The sequence below is a fragment of the Cyprinus carpio genome, chromosome B21 (genome assembly GCF_018340385.1).
Source record: "Cyprinus carpio isolate SPL01 chromosome B21, ASM1834038v1, whole genome shotgun sequence".
Classification (NCBI taxonomy): domain Eukaryota; kingdom Metazoa; phylum Chordata; class Actinopteri; order Cypriniformes; family Cyprinidae; genus Cyprinus; species Cyprinus carpio.
The window spans coordinates 19,614,496-19,639,354 of record NC_056617.1 but is presented as its reverse complement, the minus strand read 5'-3'; the positions used below and the strand labels follow the sequence as shown (position 1 = coordinate 19,639,354).

Here is a 24,859-nt window from a genome sequence, read left to right as displayed (position 1 = left end):
GTAGAGGTGACTTAACATAGTGTTCGACTTTTATTTTACTTTTGATGGCCTAATCTCGTCTTACCAGGCCTCTGCATATTACTCAAATTTTCTGCACTGCCGAAGCACAGCACACAGAGCCGGCAGCCGTCAGAAGCAATTTTTGAAATGCATATCTCCTCTGCCATATAAAGAGGTTTGCTTGTATAGGTGTCTTGTTTCAGATTCTCATGCACCGTGTTTGTGCAAAGTTAAGGAGATGATATACCATGTGCGAATTAAGGGACACTTTTAATTGCACACTAGAAATAGGATTAAAGAAGCTTTGAACCATCTGGATCAAGCATTTCTGTAGAGGCACTGCTAGAGACATTCCCCATCAAGAAGTGTTTTTCTTTTTTTGTTGAATGTGCAAGCAGGCGATTCCATAACATGCATATGAAGAAGCATCAGAAGATATTTAACTAGAGGGCCTTTAGCCTCTCTGGTCCCACCTCGACACTCGGGGGTGAGTTTTTATCTCTTTTTATTTCATTCTTTTTCAGGCAGACCAGCCCTTATTAAGAGCAGTTCAGACACTATTGAAGTGCATCCTAACTGCAGGTTATTTATGTTTTAATCCTTATTAATTTCCATAATGCTTTCATGGGAGGCAATTTTCGGGAACATTTGTCCTCATCCAAGCAAAAGAAATTTCACAGCATGACTGTTAAGAGTCATGAAATAAATAAGAGTCAGAGACACTGTTTTAAAACCTTTTTTGAGCTGCCTAACTAGGCAGCATTGTCAGGCATTATAGTCTGTTCCAAAGCTCTGCTAAGACGCTGTCAGTATTATTATTGTACTATTTATTTTCATGTAAATATTGAGGTCAGGTAGATTCGAAAACTTCATTAATTATGAAACATTGGTTTAGTGCAGATAAGTTTTTGTATATTTACTGTTACATCAACTAAAACTATGCCCAGCGTAGACAATGCATGTAAACATGTTTTACAAACTGTACCGCAGTGATATTTGAGACAACATTTGTGTATTTTCTTTCTTTCTGTCTTTTAATCTTTTTTTTTTTCAGCCAATCTCTGTCCCAGAATTGCACATACTATATTGCAATCATTCACGATGTGTGAAATATTGCAAGGAAATCCTCAGTATTGAATTAGGAGTGGGTGGTTTATGTGAACATCCCGATAAAGGGAACTGACTGTCTTCAGAAACGTTTAGATGGTGTTTTCTTTTCATCTTGTCTCTGTATAATGCATATTAAAGTAGTGTTTATAAGTGCTGCGCTGCTTTGTTTATGGCAGTATTCAAGGAAATGCTGTATCGCTGCTGTTCCATTTGCGCCATCTGCTGTCAGAGAGTGAATTTGTGTCTCATGAAGCCTGCCTGCTGTTTTAGTTAAGCGCAGTTATGTTTTATTTGGCATATTTTCACAAATATACAGACAGCCCATTCTGTTTTTGCTTCAATTTTTTTTCTAATTGAAATCAAAAACTGCTGATGCTACATGTGTGTAGCAGCTTTGTTTGAATCGTTGGTAAGGAATACGCTATTGGCCCGGAGGGAAAATTGTTTTAGGCTAAGAAATACAACCACCACATCACATAAAACAAAAAACGAAAAACAAAAAAAAACAAAACAAAAACACACACGACACAATAACAAATACAATAAAAAAAAAATAATAAAAAAAAACAACTACATAATGTTATTTAATAGCTTAATTGCATAAGGAATAAACAAATTCTTGCACCGGTTTAATCTACATCATGATTAAAATGCCATGGTTGCCTCTAATTTTATATGGTCTGTAATTGAGCTAATAAACATGTTCTTCATGTAGGCTACATATATTTTCATTCTTTCTTGTCTCTTGCTTAAAAAAAAAATAAACTCAGTAAAAAAAGGCAATTGGAATCGGCTGTGAAAAACTAAGATTGGTGCATCCCTACTACCGTTTATTTATTTTATAGTACATTGAAAGCTGAGACTTTGTTTTCTTTTAAAAGTAACAAAGCTAGAAAGGAAGTTACAACCTTTCAAATCAGCCGTTTTTTGAGGCTGTGTTTCAGTTAAGAAGCTGTCTAATACTCAAAACAAAGTTTACATGGTTTTGTAAGAGATGACTTAGAATTAGTTGAATACCATTGCTTTTGCTTCTCCTCATGCTGGGGCTCCTGTGCACGTGGTTCACAGCTAGCGGAGCGGTTCAAATGCAGTGATGTAAGAGCCCTGACAGGAATGTTAGCAAAAGCTAATTGGCTAAGTCAGGCTCAATGACATAGAAACAATGGAGTTAAGTGGCTTTGAATGGCCCAACCAACCACTCAAATGCCATTATTCCCTGCAAAACAATATGATGTCATGTTTGTGTGATGTAATGATTGTTGAACACAAAAGAGTAATGCAATGAAAGCTAAATCTGCATCTTCAGGTAATTGCTGTAATTAATGACGGGACACAATGGATCATCAATAAAAACATTTCACAAACTAGTACTTTAAAAGAGTTTTTTTCTTCTTCTTTTTTTCGCTCAAGCCATATGTGCTTGAAAGACATGAGGCCAAATAAAATCCCTAAATTTTGGACACACTTTGGATTAAAGGACTGAAGGATCTAAACTATGATCATGCAGTAGAAGCCATTAATATGTGCTTTATAAGTACTAATAACCAGCCAATATGCTAGTAATATGCATGCTAATAAGCAAATAGTTAAGAGTGAGAATTGGTGCCTGAACTACATTGTTACCAAATTTTTATAATTAGGTAAATGTATTGCTTTCTTATAAATGTATTCACACAATTTATCCATGCACTCACAAGCCTTGTTGGGGAACAAGAACACCACTGGTCTGTTGTGTGTTTTTATGTTATGCATAAGTAGAGTTAGTTGTTAACTCACTTGTCAAGGTTAAATTCTTGTATGCTGGGTAAAATACAATTGCTTTCTCAAAATGTGGTTCTTTTGATGATACAGCTTGCTCTTTCATAATCTTTGGTAGCTTGGGTGTTTACGTGGGAACGCTAACACTTCTCCTTCTGTGGATCTTTCTCTCTGATCTACTATTCTCTTGTGTTTGGGCCGTCAGTCTGATAACTGAGGATCGTCCAAGAGTGGATTATGCAAGGCCAAGAGAGTTTTCTGGTCTGCCGCCATACAATACGATGCTTCTCAATCATTGATGGGCTGCTGTTCGTGTTTCTGTCAGTTTCGGCACAGAGAGCACTGAAGCAAACAAAATATCTCATGTTTCGCTTGAATATTTATGAAGCCTTTTTTTTTCTGCAGCTGAGGTCAGAAACGTACTGCTGTATGATTTGACTTGACAATGAGTTTGACCCAAGGCTTGCATGCACTTATCCTTCGCTCTCTCATAACACAGGTTCAGCTTGACCTCAAGTCCACAAAAAATAAATGAAAACATGCGGCACAAACACATTCCTCTGTTTTTATTATATCATATCAGTGCAGGTCTGTTTCAGAGCTCTTCTCAAATGTAGTAAATGTTCACAGATGAACTTGAATACACTTTGGATTTCTTCACATCTTAGCACGCTGTTAAAAATTTAACCTTTTAAATTATGAATATGTGGGGATTATAATGAATAAAGACACTGCAGCTTTTTAGAAGTTTGCTTTAGTTGACTGTTTATATCCTGACAAAGTTTTTATTTTTCCAGCCATTTAAGAGCAAGTACGAGTCTTAATTTCTTACAATTCAAGAATTAGTTAGCATTTTCCATAGTATTTTTTTTTTTTTTTTTTGTGTGGATAAATGATGGATGATAGATTGATTTTTTTTTTTGGGTAACTAATTAATTTTATTTTGGCTGTGCATGTGTGTGTTCATTTGTGTAATTGGCTGTGAATTGCAAGATTATGCAGATTGTTGTAAGCTGAGGCAGTAAGCGGTTTCATTTCTTTATTAATTATGCAATAACAGTGATGTCAGGATATGGCCAATACATGATCTTTGATTTTATTAATTGAGGGGTTTGATAGCATTCATGCATGCTTTAAAATGTGATTCATATACATATATACAGACTCACTATAGCAGTAATAGGCATTTTGGTTGCTTATAATTTGAATTAATGGCCATTATTATATTATTGATCTATGTTTGCTATTTTTTACGTTTTAATATCTGTCTGTTTGTCCCTCAGACGGCTACACCACAGATGATATTGAGTTTTACTGGCGAGGAGGAGACCATGCAGTAACGGGGGTTGAAAGGATAGAGCTTCCTCAGTTCTCCATAGTGGACTACAAACTCATCTCAAAAAACGTGGTGTTTTCTACAGGTGATAAAACCAAACTACACAACACTTTAGTAATAAGCTGAGAGCTGAAATAAATATGTGACAAAAGCAGACATAAGTAGCATGGGTATATTTGTAGCAACAGCCAGCAGTACATCGTATGGGTCAAAATGATTGATTTTTCTTTTATGATTTTTCTTAATATAGATCATGTTCCATGAAGATATTTTGTAAGTTTCCTACCGTAAATATATCAAAAGATAATTTTTGATCAGTAATATGCATTGCTTAGAACTTCATTTGGACAACTTTAAAGGCGATTTTCTCAATGTTTAGATTTATTTATTTATTTTATTGAATTATTATTATTATTATTATTATTATTATTATTATTATTATTATTATTATTATTATTTGCACCTTCAGATTCCAGATTTTCAAATACACTCTTAAAATAAAGGTGCTTAAAAGGTTCTTCACAGCGATGCTATAGAACCATTTTTAGTTCCACAAAGAATCATTCAGTCAAAGGTTCTTTAAAGAACAATCTCTTTCTTATCTTTTTATAATCTACGGAACCTTTTTTCGCCACAAAGAAACTTATGTGAAGCAGAAAGGTTCTTCAGATGTTAAAGGTTCTTTATGGTATCATTTAAACAAAAAGGTTCTTCTATGGCATCGTGAAGCAACTTTATTTTTAAGAGTGTAGTTGTATCTCGGCCAAATATTGTCCTATCCTAACAAACCATACATTGATGGAAAGCGTATTTATTCAGCTTTTATATGATATATACATCTCAAAAAAACAAAAAACAAAAAAAGGCCCTTATGATACATATATGATAAGGGGATAACAATGTAAAGTTTATCTTTACCTTGCTGAAAAGACCAACTTGCAGCTTAAAATAGGTGTTCCAAAATGCATGAAGTCTACAACTTCTCCACTTACTAGGGCACTCTGAGGTCAAAAACTTCTCCCATGCAGGCACATATACTGTGAATATCCTAACTACCAGAACATCTGACTCTAGAGGGCATGACAACCTAACCTCCAGGTTTATGAACCCTCTTGTTTTGGCATGGCTGGTGTTATCTGAGGCCTCCAGCAGCTGTACCACGCAACCTTGACCTGAGAATGAAACACACACACACACACACACACACACACACACACACACACACACACACACACACACACACACACACACACACACACTAAAAACAAGACACAGGGTGTTCTTATAAGTTATTTAACAAAGTGTTGTGTGACCACTTGATTTATTCATTGACTGCATTTTCATATGCAGGAATTTGTCATGCAAGTCAGTTAGCTGTAGACGCAGTCTTTGGAAGTAATATCTGGTTCAGAATGTCTAAGAGGATAAAGACAGTGTGCTAATGTTAAACTTTAACCGCTCTACCAAGCTGGCAAGTTTTTAACAAGAAGACTACACCATTCAGTCTAGGTGCTGATCGAGATAGAAAACCATTGCTGTATTACAAAGACCTGTGACATACTTGAATCTTAAATAGTTCAAAAAATGGCAGAAAAAATGTACAGTGATAATAATTTTAGTTACAATGCATCGTTATATCTCCTATAACTAAACATAACCCTAACCATTTCTTAAATATTATAGTACAATGACTAACCTAACAAATAGACAAGTATAATTTTAATTTTGTAATGCATTTGTGGTGTATTTTAGCCCATATTTTGAGCCAAAGCCTAGTCAGAAATTCATGTCACTACATTGCATTTGCAGTTTGATGTTAATGCATATAATTATTTATTTATTTATTACCTTTTCAGATTTTATCAACATGCAGTAACACAATTCTTGCTTTAAGGTCTTTTCCTGATCCTCTCCTCTACTCTTCTCCTTTATCATTCCCATCTTTCCTTCACTGTATTGTCTTATTAAGGGCGATATAGAGATAAATAAATATAAATGAGCTAAATAAACTGTATATGTAATAATGTACATATGTTCAAGCATCATTTTCATCTTATGAGATTAAAAGGCTCGATGCACAAATAATAGAGAGTCTAGTACTCAGTTACGTAGATGCTCAGGTATGGTTACTGGAGGAAGTCGTGAGTGGGACTTATTCTAGTTCTAAAGCTAAATATAAAAAGCTATTGAAATGTACAAAAAGCATTTTATAAATATGGTTAATTGCAGTTTTCTTCCAGGTTCATATCCTCGCCTCTCCCTGAGCTTCAAGCTTAAGAGAAACATTGGCTACTTCATTCTGCAGACCTACATGCCTTCCATCCTAATCACCATCCTGTCCTGGGTATCCTTCTGGATCAACTATGATGCCTCGGCTGCCAGGGTTGCTTTAGGTAGGTGCTAATCTAACAAAACTCTCTCACAGCTGTTGACTTTCATTATGTATATAAACATTTACTTCTAATATATGAGTTAAGACTGCAGTAAACATGATTTGTGATGCTATTTCAGTCTGAATTATGCTTTAGGTTATAATAACAGTAAAAATACAAATCCAGATTTTGATTTTCAAAGATTTATTATCAAATTTTATTATTATAATTTTTTTCCCAAAATGCAATAAATCCATGACACTTTTTTTGTTTTCTTAATTGAATCAGTATAAAAGTTATTTTTAATATTAAAACTGTTGAAAATACACAACATAGTAAGTTGATCCACATATGACAGGCTCTGAACTTGGTCAATACTAATCATATACAGGTGCTGGTCATATAATTAGAATATCATCAAAAAGTTGATTTATTTCATTAATTTCATTCAAAAAGTTAAACTTGTATATTATATTCATTCATTACACACAGACTGATATATTTCAAATGTTTATTTATTTTAATTTTTATGATTATAACTGACAACTAAGGAAAATCCCAAATTCAGTATCTCAGAAAATTTGAATATAAATTAAGACCAATACTAAGAAATGATTTTTAGAAATCTTGGCCAAATAAAAAGTATAAAAATGAAAAGTATGAGCATGTACAGCACTCAATACTTAGCTGGGGCTCCTTTTGCCTGAATTACTGCAGCAATGCGCCGTGGCATGGAGTCGATCAGTCTGTGGCACTGCTCAGGTGTTATGAAAGCCCAGGTTGCTCTGATAGTGGCCTTCAGCTCTTCTGCATTCTTTGGTCAGGCATTTCGCATCTTCCTCTTCACAATACCCAGGTCAAGTGAGTTTGCTGGCCAATTAAGAGCAGGGATACCATGGTCCTTAAACGAGGTACTGGAAGCTTTGGCTCTGTTTGCAGGTGCCAAGTCCTGTTGGAAAATGAAATCTGCATCTCCATAAAGTTGGTAAGCAGCAGGAAGTATGAAGTGCTCTAAAACTTCCTGGTATACGGCTGCGTTGACCTTGGACCTCAGAAAACACAGTGGACCAACACAAGCAGATGACATGGCACCCCAAACCATCACTGACTGTGGAAACTTTATACTGGACCTCAAGCAACGTGGATTGTGTGCCTCTCCTCTCTTCCTCCAGACTCTGGGACCCTGATTTCCAAAGGAAATGCAAAATTTACTTTCATCAGAGCACATAACTTTGGACAACTCAGCAGCAGTCCAGTCCTTTTTGAAGCGAGACGCTTCTGACGCTGTCTGTTGTTCAAGAGTGGCTTGACACAAGGAATGCGACAGCTGAAACCCATGTCTTGCATACGTCTGTGTGTAGTGGTTCATGAAGCACTGACTCCAGCTGCAGTCCACTCTTTGTGAATCTCCCCCACATTTTTGAATGGGTTTTGTTTCACTATCCTCTCCAGGGTGCGGTTATCCCTATTGCTTGTACACTTTTTTTCTATCACATCTTTTCCTTTCCTTCACCTCTCTATTAATGTGCTTGGACACAGAGCTCTGTGAACAGCCAGCCTCTTTTGCAATGACCTTTTGTGTCTTGCCCTCCTTGTGCAAGGTGTCAATGGTCATCTTTTGGACAACTGTCAATTCAGCAGTCTTCCCTGTGATTGTGTAGCCTACAGAACTAGACTGAGAGAACATTTAAAGGCCTTTGCAGGTGTTTTGAGTTAATTAACTGATTAGAGTGTGGCACCAGGTGTCTTCAATATTGAACCTTTTTACAATATTCTAATTTTCTGAGATACTGAATTTGGGATTTTCCTTAGTTGTCAGTTATAAAGATCAAAATTAAAAGAAATAAACATTTGAAATATATCAGTCTTTGTGTAATGAATAAATATAATATACAAGTTTCACTTTTTGAATGGAATTATTGAAATAAATAAACTTTTTGATGATATTCTAATTATATGACCAGCACCTGTATACAGGAACTGGACTAAAAATACATTCAATCAGTCATCTCTCCCAAATTGAATTCAATGGGTCATCTTGTTAATGCTATAAATTATATACAACAATAAATAAAATTTTATCATGAACACATGAACAACAACATCACATTAAACCACAGAAATTCCAAAATGATATTTCCCTGACATTCAACTAAATGCGACTCATCTGCGATCATGAACGTGATATTGCATAACTTGTCAATGATGTACGGCTCTGTGTATTAAATGCCACTCCATCTGAAAGCACGCGATGGAGATTTATCACAGAACCGGTGTCCTGACATTTTATCCTACCCATCAGATTTTCCCACCAGGTTATACTGTGCATGCGCACATCAATATTGTGTATTTTTTCTTATGCTGAACAACATTTAGTGTATCTGCATTACTGTAAGGGTAAGTTTAGGGTTGGGGTAGGTGTAGACTTTAATAAAAACACAATCTAAAAAAATATTTATTGTTGGTTTCCTGTAGCTGTATCCCTTCTAACTACAACCGCGATTATAACACATAATTACTGTATTTGCATTACTGTTAGGATTGTGGTAGGTGTAGAGGTCAATAAACCATAACTTTACAGTAGCATTTTTCATTGTCAAATTGTGTTTTAATGGGAGGTAGCAAAATCTGACAGGGTAGGACAAATCAACAGAACACCGGCTTTACTGGCGAGATGCACATGACAATCACATGCGATTTATCACGCAGCCCTTGTTTGTTGATCACAAAGTACAAAGTAGATGAGGAAAACTAGGATGTCGGGTGTATTCAGAGCACCGCCATTACTGTATAGAGTGTGTGGAATGGAGCGCTGTGATTGGTTGTTACTGTTTACAGTGCGTGGAATGGTGCGCTGTGATTGGTTGAGCGGATATATCGCATTCGGCAAAGAAAGAAGTCTGGCGTTTGTTGCGTTTTGGAAAAAAAAAGGCCTAACATGGCCTAATAACTCTGCGGATATGCATTTTGTGTAAAAAATGCATCCAAAATAAAAGTTTTTGTTTACATAATATATGTGTATGTACTGTGTATATATATATATATATATATATATATATATATATATATATATATATGCACACACATACAGCATATGTTTTGAAAATATTTACATGCATTTACATGTATATATTTCTATTCATAAAATGTATATTATATATAAAAATATTTAATAAATAAATAAACACATTTTTTTTTTAAATATATGCATGCATGTGTGTGTATTTATATACACATAATAAATATACACAATACACACACATATATTATGTAAACAAAAACTTTTATTTTGGATTATACATACATATACATAATAGTTAATTCTTTAAAGTTATTGTATTAAAGCATAAACAAATACTTTTTCTTTCTTTCTTTTTTTTTTTTTAAATAAAGATGAGCAGGTTTCATGAGTTTCACCCCAAATACCCTGCAAGATCCCTTTTTTGAAAGTCATTAATCACGCATAGTAACAGACATTTTTACTGAATTTATTGTCTTTGTCTTTTTTTTTTTACACCACATAATTCTCTCTCTCTCTCTCTCTCTCTCTCTCTCTCTCTCTGTTTTGTAAGCCTCCACTTTTTTCCCGTCATCACTGATTATGTAAGGCTGATGTAGGCAGCAAGCGTGCAGGCTTCTCAGCGTGAATAAAAGAGCACTCTTTGTGATTGCTGTCTGGCCTGGCCTCATTCATCCACATAAGTGCCAAAGCGCTGTAGCGTTGAACAGAAGGCAGAGTGAGCGTGGATGTATAGAATGAGCAGATATTACTGTTTAAAGCTCATCCTGATTAGAATCATTAGGCATTTGATTGCAAATGTGCATTTATATGGATAGAGCTAGAAAATGGCCAGTTTTCCTCAGCTGCATCAGCTGCATAACTCTCTGATTTAGCCAATAACATGCGGCAGGAGGAGGACGGGATCGGCTGTGCTATTGGTCAAGTTTAATCATGTCTAAATTGGTTCCATATGCAAATTACACTCACAGTGTTTAGCAGCCAAGAGAGGTAATGAAGGGGAACAGAGAAGGGTGAAATGTTTTAGTGGCATCACCTTTAGCTATACTGCTAGTAATAATGATGAAAACACAATGGTTTAGGGAGAATAATAACTCTGCACCTCATAAGCTCTGCAATACCTGTCACAGGATCCACAGTTAATGTCATGAAAACTGTCAGAATGACACTGAATGGATATTTCAATGCATAAAAAGACAACTATTTGTTAATCACCGGTTAGCTGGAGGCAGGCTTTGTGTTTCACTGATTAAGGTGCATAACTCCCACTCCGCCAGCTGAAAGCATGAAAAATCACACAAATTTAAGATTCTGAATCATCAGCTGAAAGAAAATAATGGTGATAAAGCCCCCTCACACATGCACAGATGTTTACCTAACTTTGTAAACGAGGACACGCTCAGGGTGCTCTAGTTTGATATTCACAGAATGCAGTGAGAGTACGCAACAAACTTAGTGTGCTCTTATGTTTATTTGTTAAGATAAAAATACATCAATGCATGGGCAACTTCACTTAAATGAATTTATGTTTGTATAACTTGAGAGATGGTTATATATAAACACTGTAACACATTTCCCCCCAGACTATTTACCATGCAATCACTTTTAAAGCTAAAATGCAAGGAGTTTACAGAAAAGAGTTGCACTTTATTTTGATAGTCCACTTCAGACATTAAAATCTCAATGCAGTTGTATCCCTTAAAACATATCTTTGAGAATCAAAATGACGCATTTGAATGTTTTCACCAATAGACTCTCACCTCATTTACTATGCGTGGATCTATATGAATATGCAAATTAGTTCCCACCTCTGCTCAATCACAGCAGCTCAGACTGGCTTCACATTCGCTCAGTTAACTGAAGTAGTGAACTCTACACAATGGCAAGTGGTAGTACTGGATACATGGTTATAGCGGAGTGAATCACGAGTGAATGTCTTCAAATTCAGAATGGATTATAGTCTAGAAAGCACACAAAGAGCACTCCCCGTATAATCTTTGAATCACATGAAGTTCCATTATAATCAATGAAACTCTACACTGCACAATGAATCTATTATTTACATTGCATCGATACGTTGTTTTGTCAAAATGAGAGGATTTGAGAGTGGGCACTAAACAAAGCTCCTGTGTTTTGAGTGGATCTTTACTTTACGCCTCTGATTGGTCAGTGCGCTCATGAAGTCAACAGATATTTCTGTGATTGGCTACACTGCTCAACGCTGCGAGAACATGTTGTAAATAGAAACCTATGATGAGTTGAGATAATGATATGAAAAGCCCCGCCCCACAGGTTGATGGGATTGGTTAAATGTTTGTGACAGAAGGAAATGAGCAGATTCAAACTGTGACTGATTTTGGTACACTGCAGTTTTAAGGACAAAATACTCAGCAATGCCGCTGACTGCTGAATTTGCTCATGTTTGGTCTTAATTAAATAGCATATTAAAAATACCAGATATATGGTAACACTTTAGTGTGTAGATCAAGTCTCACTATTAACTAGTTGCTTATTATCATGCATATCACTAGTGTATTGTCTGTTTATAGTACTTATAAAGCACATATTAATGTCTTGTTCTGCATGATCATATTTTAGATCCCTTAATTCACCCCATACCTAAACTAACAACTACCTTAATATCTATCAATAAGCATCAAATTAGGAATTTGTTGAGGCAGAAGTAACTTTGCAACTACATGTCAACTAACTAGCAGCTACAGATCAACTCATTCATTGTCATTCTCTTATTCAGTCTTAGTAGAGTATTTGTAGACTCTTAGATTAGGGTTAGCAGAATATGTTGAGATGAATTTGTGAAGTTACTTATAAGTCAGTAGAATGTGTGTTGTGGGACCATCAAAATAAATTGTGAGAATATATTAAACAGACAGTCTACTAATACGCTAATGACTACAAAGTTACTTATAGTTAGTTGAATGTCTAAATAAAGTGTTATGCAGAAAGGGATTGAACAGTCAGTATTTATAGATCCTTGTTTCCAAGAATTATGGTTGCTAAACTGAACTCACTTATTGTGATTTGCACGCTTAACAAAGAGTCCCTTTTGACCCCAGGTATCACCACTGTGCTGACCATGACCACCATCAACACACATTTGCGGGAGACGCTTCCAAAGATCCCGTATGTCAAAGCCATTGACATGTACCTGATGGGCTGCTTCGTCTTCGTCTTCCTGGCTCTGCTGGAGTACGCGCTGGTCAACTACATCTTCTTTGGCAGAGGACCGCAGCGGCAGAAGAAAGCTGCAGAGAAAGCCTCCACAGCCAACAACGAAAAGATGAGAATGGATCCCAACAAAGTATGTTTGAACTTCACACACTACCAGTGTTTATAATAGCTGCATAGTAACTTTAACTCTAATTACACAGTAGTAAAAAGGCAAGTTTTGTTTTGAATCAATGTTACCAAGAGAAAAAGCGCTGTGGTGATACAAAAAAAAAAGAAAAGAAAAAAAAAGTTACTTTATTTTAAGGTGTCCTTGTTACAGTAAAATTATACATTTAAGTACTTTGTAATATTCATTAACTATATCTACTTATTATATGGTTAGGGTTAAGATTCGGGTTTGGCTTGGTGTGACTTACATGTAATTATGCATTATTTATTGTTATTAAAATAGTAAGTATATGTAAAATGTAACAAGGACACCTTAAAATAAATTGTTACCAAAAAAGTTACATATGCTTCTATAGGTTTAACAATACAAAGCTGGCTGAAAATCTCTTTAAACACATTACTTAATATAAATTAACACTGAAACGTTTTTGGCGAAAATAATTTAATTTAATTTAATTTAATTTAATTTAATTTTATGATTTTTTTTTTTATTATTTTCCATTTTAATTTTCAATTTTTTTTTTTATTTTATTTTATTTTATTTTATTTATTTATTTATTTATTTATTTATTTATTTTTTTTATTTTATTTTATTTTATTTTATTTTATTTTATTTTTAATTTATTTGCAAAAGCTGTATCTGCGCTAACCTAAACTGCCAATGAATAGTCATATTATTATTAACTAATGTTAACAAAAATGAATGAAAAGCTGCAACAAATGAATTGTCCATTGTTAATATTAATGAATTAACATCCATTGATTAACAGGACCTTGTTCTGTTACCAAAATAGTATATTAATATTCTGAAGTAGTTCTCAGAATATTTTTGCAAACTATTGTTTATTTATTCATTTATTTTATTATTATTTATTTATTTTGTTAAAGGGTGATTCAATCACATTGCATCACTACTGAATTGTATAAAACTGAAGCAGTGATCACTGATGCTCATGCCATTAGCAATCCCCATCTCTGATTTCAAATAAATGACTTCAGGTGGTTTTGTCACAACAAATCGATGTCAGTGTCAACGCCTTTTACTTGTGAATGGTTGTTTTGATTGTTCTGTCCAGTCCGTATTCATATCTTCACCGCAATTTCAGTGTCTACCTCGATTGTAACTAACATGCCCTATAAAATCTGTACATTTAGAGTAGTTTGATTTATTTGACAGTGAAAGTCGTGGTTCTTCTTCAACATAGTCATTATTTTATGACTTCGGTTGGGAGTCATAATTGGTAGTTTGTTGGCTGTTGCAGACATCTGATGTGGGTTTATGTTACGATGTTTAATTGAATTTCTCCATTAATTACTAATTAAAGGTGCTCTGATTTTCTTCTAAATTATAGACAAACATTATCTGACTGCTTTTGTGGCGTCAAAAAATACCATTTATTTAAAAAATTCTTATAATGTACTATAATGTATCATTTTATAATGTACTATATTTTGGTTAATTATTTTATGTAAAATTTTATTTTTTTAGTGGATGTTATGGTACTAAGTTATATTTATAGAGTAGTAATGATCTGTTTATTGCCTGTTAACTATACAGAGCCTGGTTACTGACAAATCTGTTCTTATCTGGAAAGAAAATCTTTGACAGGTCCTTAAAAATAGATTACAGAGATACATAAAACTGCTGGAAAAGGCTATAAAAGCACTGCTAAAGACCTGGATCCTCGTGAATCCACAGTAAGACCTCATCCCAGCTGTGAGGAGCAGTGGAAGGATCATCATGCTTTAGTGCTGCTTTGTTAAATCAGGACACTTTACAATCATTAAAGGAAGAATCAGTTCAAAAATGCATCAAGACTTTGACCTGAGTACTAACCTTAAAGGGGACATAGGATGAAACTTTCACTTTTATTATGGTTTCTACGTGAATAGCCACTCATAGACCACCTCTGAGCCATATACAGTACAGATATATTCATGTGTCTTGTGTTGAAACGCCCCACAGAAGAGAGGGGCGGGATCAGCAGAGCTCATTATCATTTAAAGAGCCATGCACCGAAATGGCTCGCTGTGAACAGAGCTGTTTTTGACAAGGTAAAAAAGGTGTTGTTTTATATGACCATTGAGGAATTTTGACCAAAATACACCAAACATTTCATAAAGACCCTAATGAAAATTGTTGACTGATGTCCCTTTAAGCCAATTCTGATGCTGTGGCATAACCTAAAGAGGAAGACAACCCAGAAACACAGAGACAACCCAGAAACCGATGCTGATTTGTGAGGGATGGTCCAAAAGCGGCAGCTTCAGGAAATATAGGCTTTTGCAACAAGTTACTACGATTAAGAAAGTAGAGTAGATAGTAGAGTACTCTTGCATTCTCTTATTCAAGAGTATTTATACTCTTAAATACAGACAATTTGGTATGTCTGTATTATTGTGAGTTAAATTAAGATCTTACATTTTCATTTATGAACATTTTAAGAATAATCAATGCAGAAATCCAAATATTTGGGTTCAAAAATAAATTTTTGCCACTGTGAGATAAATGTGATCCATGCATATAAAACAGTTAAGAATTAGCAATTAGATTTTTATTTATTTATTTGGTTCTGAGTGGTCTATCATTATTTCAGGAAAAACATACTCCTTATTTCCGGATAATGCTGGCTTATAATGTTCTGTAGTTAGAGGATAAACTAATGTTTAGTTGTTTATATATTTTATATAATTATAACACAGAGACATAGATCAGTAATTCTCAGCCAGTTTTGCTTCAGGGTCCAGGTTTTATATTAGGTTTTTATTATTGGCATTCAGAACTGTTTTCCCCTGGATCTTTTAAACCCTATTAGAACAGATCTGATTTGTGTTTATTTATTAGTTTGTTTGTTTGGCATTTGAAAACCACTATATATAATAGATGAAGCAATAACAGCACTCTTGGAACTGGTCAAGACTCTTGGTCTTTTAGTTTGCTGAAATTGTGACGATGCTTCGCTGGTGCTCAGATGTTGTATTTGATACTATTCTGGATTTAGGATTTTAGGATTTTCAGGCACAATCCACAACATACCAGCATTGCCTCACACAGAAGCCCAACATGTAAGTTTCACCACCTCTCTTGAAGTGACTGCTTTGAAAGTGCTGATTTTGTATGCTTTCAGTGGTTGGTGGGAAATGTAGTTCAGAGAGACGATGCTCTGTATGCCAGAATGAAACAGAGGGATATTGACGCGCATGACTCCATGTGGGAACCGATCTTTGTGGATGATGCAGCATTAGGACTAGGCGATTCAAAAAATAAGGTACTGAAAAAGTTCATCAAGAGAGTAACGGCATACAATGCAGCAAATTTATTTGAGCCTTTTTTCTTTTCTTTTTTTTTTTGCGATTCCTTGTTTCCTCTTAAAATAATTGTTGACCCAAACAGAAGATTCTGTCATAATTGTAACGCTCTCATGTTGTCTAATGACTTTCTTCTTGAGGGAAGGTCATCAGTGGTCTATTAGAAAAAAAAAAAAAAACTATTGTATATATTCAGATGACTTCACACAAGTCAAATTGACTACTTTTATGGTACTTTTTTTTGTCCTATTGGAGCGCGTCAGTGTTCTGTTTTAATTTTGTGTACCAAAAAAGACAGATGGGTTTAGAATGACATGAGGGTGAGGAAATCATGACAGACTGTTGTTTTTATTTTTTATTTTTTATTTTTCAGTGAATTATTCCTTTAAGAACACAACCAATTTTTTCTCCATTGTCATCATCCCCTCTCAAAAACCTTTGAAAGTACAATTCAGAAAGGAACAAGCAATCTGTTTTTGACGGAGAACAATTTCAAAAAATACTTTTTTGCTCGTTTAATATGATGCCCTATTATTTGTCATCAAAAGGTAATAATTTTGTAGCAATATATAGCATAAATACCATCATATGTACCACCATGTCTTAGTTTTGCTTTACATCTTCGTGTGTACCAACCCATTTCCACTGTGTGTTACTGGCACTTTGTTGATTTGTCTCAATATGTGTTAAATACTGGTTTGAAAGTCAGCATTTGATTTCTTGTTTTGACAAAAAAAAAGTCACAATTCTGACTTTTTATAATATAAACTCACAATTGCATGTTAGCACAGGTCAGAATTATGATATACCTGTATAATCTTGCAGCTCTGAGAAATAATGTCAGAAATGTGTAATATATAAACTTGCAGTTGTAAGAACCAGAATTGGACTTTATAACTCATAATTAAAAAATTTATATCACACAATTCTGAGAAAATAAGTCTGAATTGCAAGAAAAAATTTATATAAACCTAATAAAAAGTCAGAACTGCGATTTATATCTTGCAATTGTGACTTTTTATCTCACAATTGTGAGTTTATTCATGCAATTCTGGGAAACAAAAGTCAGAACTCTGTGTTATAAAGTCAGAATTATAAAAATATAAACTTGATATATTTATATATATATATATATATATATATATATTTTTTTTTTTTTTTTTTTTTTTCTTATCTCATATATTATGAAATATAAAATATTTTTTCCCTTCAGAATTGGACTTTAGAAATTGCGATTGAAAATTATATCTATCACACAATTCTGAAAAAAAGAAGTCTGAATTGCAAGGAAAATGGCAAAATTATGAGTTTATGTCTTGCAATCATGACTTTATTTCTCGCGACTGCAAGTGTGTGGCATACAATTCAGAAAAAAAAGTCTGAATTGTAAGATGTCAACTTGTAGTTGTGAGAAATAAAGTCAGAACTGCGTGATATTAAGTGGCCATTGTAGGAAAAAAAAAAATTCCCATCAGAATTGCATTTTTTTTAGTTGCAATTGAGAGTCTATATCTCAAAATTGATGATAAATGAAGAATTCAGAATTGTGAGAAACAAAAGTCAGAATTTCAAGATGTAAACTCGCAGTTGCGAGAAATAATTTGAATGATAAAAAGCCGCAATTACATTTTTTTTTTCCATTTTTTATTTAGTTTAATTTTCAACACTTTATTTTGATAGTCTACTTTAGACATTCTACTAACAGTAAGTAACTTTGCAACTACATAGAGTATTCGTAGACTATCTGCTTAATACCTTTATATACACTTTATTTTAATGGGTCCACAACATACAACATACTGACTGTGAGAAACTTTGCAAGTATATGTCAACTTATTCTACCAACCCTAAACCTAACAGTCTACTCTGAGAGCTAGTAGACATGTAGTTGCAAATTAATGAGAATTATTTGGCATGTAGTTGCAAAGTTAGTTAGTGGAATGTCTAAAGTGGACTTTCAAAATAAAGTGTAACCGTCTAATTTTCGTAAAAGAAAGAAAAACCTTTAGAAACAATCTGTGATTGTCCTGACTATTTAAATCATTAACAGTATAACCGAAAAAAAAAAAAAAAAAAAAAAAAAAGGAAAACCGTTATCAGCACTAACTTATTGATGGGTCTTTCTGTCTTAGATGGACCCTCATGAAAACATCCTTCTCAGTCCTCTGGAGATCAAGAATGAAATGGGCACATCGGAGTTGAGCCTAGGTCTGGGTGACCCCCGTGCAACCATGCTGGCCTTCGACAGCACCTCGCTGCAGTATCGCAAAGCCGGCCTGGCCAGACACAACTTTGGACACAATGCGCTGGAACGCCATGTGGCTCAGAAGAAGAGCCGGCTACGGCGGCGCACTTCACAGCTTAAAATCACCATCCCTGACTTAACTGACGTCAATTCAATCGACAAGTGGTCGAGAATGATCTTCCCCACCGTATTCTCCTTCTTCAACGTCGTCTATTGGCTTTATTATATCAACTAACTGGATTCCAGTCCGTCTGAGAAGCGCCACTTATTTTTATGTCCGTATATTCTTCTGTCTGATTTTGCAATACAAGCAGGACTTATGTTGACAAATTCAAATCAGGACTAATTCTCTTTGACCTTGGGTTCACTTTAATTGCTGGCTGACACTGATACTCTAAAGAGGTTAAGTACAAATGGTGCCTGCTCCAAAAATCAATCATTTTCAGTGCGCTTGCGTTTGGTTTGATAGATTTTTTAAAATCGATAGATCTGTTTTGTTGCCAAATTATCAAAACAGTTACTGCTGCAAATTAGTTATCTTTATACCAACAAAAAAAGACAAAACATGGACGTCCACAGTTCTTTGCCCTTTTAGCCATTTCTAAGAGAGCAGCACTGGATAATTTAATATTTATATACATTCATTTGTAATCTTTCTTGTTTTCACGGTCTATTGAGTGAAGAGACTCTTATGAATAGTTTTAACATAAGGCTGTATTTTCTACTTCTCTACTCACAGATGGTTTATTTATTCAAGAGAATTTATTACACACTTTTACGTAACCTCGTTTATTTTGATAAAACTTTTCACTCAAATACTGTACTCTAAATTTTATCCTCACACCTTTGCCGGCTTTATATTTCCACGATGCTTGTATTATGTTTAATTTCTTGCTTTGGAAATTGAAGGCATTACTATTAATGACGCAATCCCAAATTTGATAGCACTCATAGATTTAATTTGTTATTCAGCTAATCTCTCCGTTAGCATTCCCACTCATTCTCATGAGCACTCGGTTCACTTGAGCTGTAAATGTCACGTGACTGATAAAGCGCAATGCTTATTGGCTGATAGCAGGAGCAGTGGCAGAGGAACATGCACAAGCTTACGATGCTTTTGGGAAACGCAGCCCAGCATGGGTTAACCGGATGCTGACCAGCTAAACTTTGACATAATGGGCCAGTTTTACTAACAGCTTGCGCCAGCACAAACCGTGTTTTGGCGTTAAAATAATACTGTCAGGTTTTACTAAATATGCGCAGTGAAGAATTAGCTCTGAAAACGCCTGACCTTATTGAATATGCATTTGTAGGAGTAAAAATTTATGGGAAGAGAATATTCAAAGGAATTAAGCAATGTGTTTTACTGACATTTTCGCTCCTCAAATTAATGGCATTTGCGTCATTATTTAACGGCCCCAAAAAAGCATGTCTTAAACTATTTTGCACTTGAAATGGCAATTGAATTGTTGTTGCTGAGAAGGAGGCACTGAAGAAAACAGAGATGATTTTTTTTGTTTTTTTTCACATTTATTAATTTATTAAGAATGCCAGAAGAACACATTATCCGAGCATATCATTTGCCAAGCCATGTTATTTTTAATTTGCTTCAGGACATAAAAGACGACTTCGAACCTTCAACTAGGAGTCACGCAATTCCAGGTCTATCAAAACTTCTCACAACCCTTCATTTTTTGGCCTACGGTTCTTTTCAGCATACTTTATTTCTTTATTCTTCATTTGCGACTATGCTAATTTGTGCTGCGCTTTGTATATTGCGTTGGTCGATATGTAAATGAGATGATGCATCCGTGTTCTTTAATTTGCATGTTGTTAGTAAATTCCACGCCCATCTGTGCTGCTTTGAAATTGCATTTTTCGCGCTAATTTGCCTGGTTAGTAAAACTGGCCCATCGTGTGTAGCCTCAACCTGTCCTCACTCCGAAGTCACCGAATACTGATAATTATCATCTATATCATCAATATTTTGAGACACTTGTTATTTTTTTCATTATGACATCAATGTTATTTTTTTTATTTTTTTTTTTCTGTTTACCCCATATTATCATTATGTTACAGGTAGTAACTACAAGGGTTAAGGTTAGGATTAGGGGTCAGTTCAGGGTTAGTACCTAGTTATTACCAGTTATTATAATAAGTATTTGGTAAGCACATGCGGAGCAGGACTGTAAAATAAAGTGCTACCCAGATTATTTATATTTTGGGCACCTAACTCAACCCTTGTTCCAAAACATAATCATTTCTCAATATAACACAATATAAACACAGTATATGACTACAGTATAGTCATAATAATTTGGTACAAAAATTATACATATTCTAAGTCTTCCTAGGCCAAATGATTGCTTTGTGTGAGGAACAGATCCAAAGCTGATCACCATTCGCCATAATGTTTTTTTTTTTTTTTTTGGTCATCTGTAACTGTACTTTTATCTGACCGTTACATGTTTTATAATGTGGTTAGGTTTAGGGTAGGGGTGGGGTTACATGCTCAAAAATATCTATTAAGTATAAATATATTTCTACTTTAACAGATGTATGCAAAGATTTCAATGCATAATCCATTTCGGGTCCCACTTATATTAGGTATCTTTGAATAATATGCACTTCCCTCCAAAAAAGGTTCGTTGTTGGGTATTGTGAACTTATTGTGTTAATGTTGTATGAAAAAGAAAAAAAAAAGAAAAAAAAAAAAACATGTTTGCTGCTATTAAGGTGGGATACGGTTAAGGTTAGAGACAGGTTTTTATATATATACACACATACATATAATAAGTACATTGTGTAGAATCTTTTATTTTTTTTATTTTTTGAAGGTTTGGTGTGAGAACGGGTTGGTATTCAGGCTACTAACTTTGAGAAAAAAGTCTGGTCCACCAAGTTTATTCTCCCGCATCATTGCATGTTTACACCAAAAGAGACGAATGACATGTAAAGTGACTGACTACAGTTTGCTCGTGTACTGTGTAACGTTTAGCAGGTAAATCTGACTTCGACCGCACAGACATCTCTGTTAACAGTTTTACAGAAACATCGACGAAGATTGCGATCAGCATTGTGATCAGAACTTATAACAATCCAAAACTAATAACACATTATCTGACAAAGATCAACGCAGACAATATAGTTGCACTGGTTTAGCTGCTGCTAACTGCCTCAAACAAAATGTTTAACTATCGTCCAGATTCAGTGCTATGAACCTCTCAGTCTTTAGTAAATCTGGCAAATCTCCTTAACTTGTATAATCTAATATCTTGTAAACACTACTTCAAACGGTCTGCATGATGTCTGAGCCTAATTCAGCTTCTTTCTTTCTTTCTTTCTTTCTTTCTTCATTGGCTTTCATTGGCTTCTTCAATGAAAAAGAGTTCACAAAGACGAAGTCACTATTTGTGTTATGTACTGTAAATATCTCTTGTATAGGATTGTTAAAATGCTCTTTGTATTCAGAAGAAGAGAGTAGCTCTGTGTTTACATATGAAATTAACTGAAAACAGTGAATTATTGAAATGGTGGAGGGGCTCGTGGTGCAGAACCAATATTGTAATTTTATCATGAAACATGATGAAATCCATCTAAAAGGGCCAATCAGAGCTCAGCGTCCTCCACCGGTGAGAAGGGCACATGAATATAGTTCAGCTTTACAATGCTTGAAAAAATATAAAAGCACAATACTGACCAGATTTAACAAGAAGGCATATACACATCTTTATTTATACATTTACTTTTCATTAGTTTTTTTATTATTATTATTATTTATGGTATAGTGCATCTCTCATAATCATTTATAAATATATGTAATCCTGATGGACCTGCATGTAAGACATTTTCCATAAAGGTCTGCAGTTTTAATTTTATCAACAGTCACAAAGATACAAACAATGCGTATCATGCTCAACAAGATTTCTTAGAAGTTTGGCATTTTATATCTCAGTATATCAATAATCGATGATTTCTGTATTTTTTTATTATTATTATTTATCTTATTTTTTATTTTATTTTTTTTATAAAAAGACAGCAAGGTTTAAATAAAAATAAGTTAAAAGTTCAAGGAAGTAAAACTTAACATTGATTTACTATGATTTAATTTATCATCTTATATCTCAAACCCTTTGATTATCAGTAATAATTAATTATTGAGTGATCTGATGAAACATTATTCATAACCAGGGAACTGTGGACTTGAAAGCATGCCAGAAATCAAGAAACATATTTATATTACTCATGTTTAATCATGCATCCCTCACATCTGTACTGCATGCAATACTGGTACCATGCAATTCATATTTCTAAATCGATTCAAGAAAAGTTCAGAAGGAACTTGACATAAATTAGTGGTATTTAACTATATGAAGATATAAAACATAATATGATAATAAGCGCAGCTTCTGGACTCAAGGATCAGAAATGTGTGAATGCATTTAATTACCAGCCTGTGGACAATTCAGTAGGTTATTAATAGTGATTGTATATTCATAATGATGGTGATTATGTAACAATTAAGTGTAACATTGTGATATTTTCTGCTGTTCATTTATTGTCACAATTATTTGCACAAGAGCAATGCTTAAAACATCAAAACAATTCATATTATTCACATACTGTATATTCATACATGCAGAAATTATTTTCTTTGTCGATTCTTTACAAGTTGTTGCAACTTTATCTGAGCTGTAGAAGATGTCTCGGTGGTGTACATTGTTAAAGGACATGACGTAAGGAGAATTTGGGCATTAGGGCTTATTTTAATATATTTCAAAAACAATTTCTAGGTGTAAATATAAATTATGGTACTAAACATCTGATTGGAGCCGAGTGTTCATGTAAATACTAAATACTTTGTAACAACGTGTAATGTAATATTTCTAAACTTTCTGGTTTGTACTTTACTGGTTAATGCAAAGGTTACTATGAAGCAATGCTATGAATAATACTTGGTGATAAATCAATAATGTAAATAATTTGAAACTTGCCACTTGCTCTCCTTAGTAAACAAATATTATTTATTTATTTAGTCATTCATTCTTAAGACTTGCATAAAGTGTATTAGAGACAGAATGTTCTCATAACAAGTCAATACCCACTAAGGCATTTATTTATTTGTTTGTTTGTTTATTTGCATGTATTTATTTATATATTTTTTGTTTGTTTGTTTGTTTATTGTATAGTCCCTTCTCTTTCTGATGTTCTTCATCTAAAACACTCTGCCATTCTAAAAAGCTGCAATGGTATCAATATTTTTTTTTCCCCTTTGTTTTATTTTGTAATTATATTTTCCATCTCAGGTCCCAAAATGACTAGATGCCACAATTAGGCCTTGTTAGCTGTTTTAACAGAACATTCTGTATGATTGTGTGTGTAAGAGACAGAGACGCAGAAATGATGGAAATGGTCTATGAATGTGTGTGAGCACTAGTTTCTGAGAGCTAGAGAAAATATAAACATTTGGTAACTGCTTTGCTTTTTGTTTGTGCCTCTCATTCTTTTATTTTACTTTTTTATTTAATTATATATATAATATATATATATATATATATAATATATATATATATATATATATATATATATATATATATATATATTTGTAATACTCCAACAAAAGCAGAAAGTCATTTAGGAACGATGGAGTAAAGATGGCAAACTGACAGTGTGTGTTTGCACATGTTCACAGATTAAGCCTTAGCTTCCATTCACAGAGGAGTCGTAGTGATATCTCACAGCATCACAAAACAGCAAGCGCTCTCTGACGCCAAGCAGAGGCATATGGACTAACAGGAACAATCTTGTTATAATCTTCAAAAATCTATGAACCATCAATAAATACTGTATAAAACTCCAAAAGCTGTCGGATTCTCACTTTATGATGTGATTATTTTCTTGTGCAATGCTCCTTTTCTGAACTTCACTGAAATGCATGTCCTCAAGCCAGCCTCACACATGCACAGCCAAAATTGGTGCTCTGAATATGATGTTACAGTATTAAAAAAAGAAAAGTCAATTCAGTCAGTTGTGTGTTTACCATCTGAGGCTCTTATAATCTGTGCTACACTGTAATTCTCACTTTCCACAACTGAAAATATCAATACACAGATAAAGAAACAATTGGGAAACAAAGAAAATGTAATACTGAATTAGAGAACTTGGCCTCAAAATCACATCAGGCAATGTCAATTATTATTTGTAGAGAAAAGTTGGGCAAAATTTGATTACTTTTTTTAAACACACACACACACACACACAAAAATTCTATCCATTTTAATTGGAGTGACAAGAAAATAAATAAAAAAATAAATACAAACAAACACAAAAGAGGAATAAAAAAAATCTTA

General features: G+C 34.1%; 1 protein-coding gene across 2 annotated transcripts in view; it reads left to right on the top strand.

The window, feature by feature from the left end:
• The window catches only part of LOC109086805 (gamma-aminobutyric acid receptor subunit beta-2), a 78,425-nt gene extending 54,353 nt beyond the window's left edge, over positions 1 to 24,072 (top strand). Inside the window, exons 6-10 of one of the 2 annotated variants that reach the window (XM_042747922.1) lie at positions 4,152 to 4,289; positions 6,445 to 6,597; positions 12,673 to 12,917; positions 16,084 to 16,224; positions 18,397 to 24,072. In XM_042747922.1, coding sequence (XP_042603856.1) covers positions 4,152 to 4,289; positions 6,445 to 6,597; positions 12,673 to 12,917; positions 16,084 to 16,224; positions 18,397 to 18,744 — 1,025 coding nt within the window. In that variant the 3' untranslated portion in view covers positions 18,745 to 24,072. The remainder of the gene's footprint in view (positions 1 to 4,151; positions 4,290 to 6,444; positions 6,598 to 12,672; positions 12,918 to 16,083; positions 16,225 to 18,396) is intronic. The other variant, XM_042747924.1, reaches the window with a different exon arrangement.
• Positions 24,073 to 24,859: the final 787 nt, after the last annotated feature.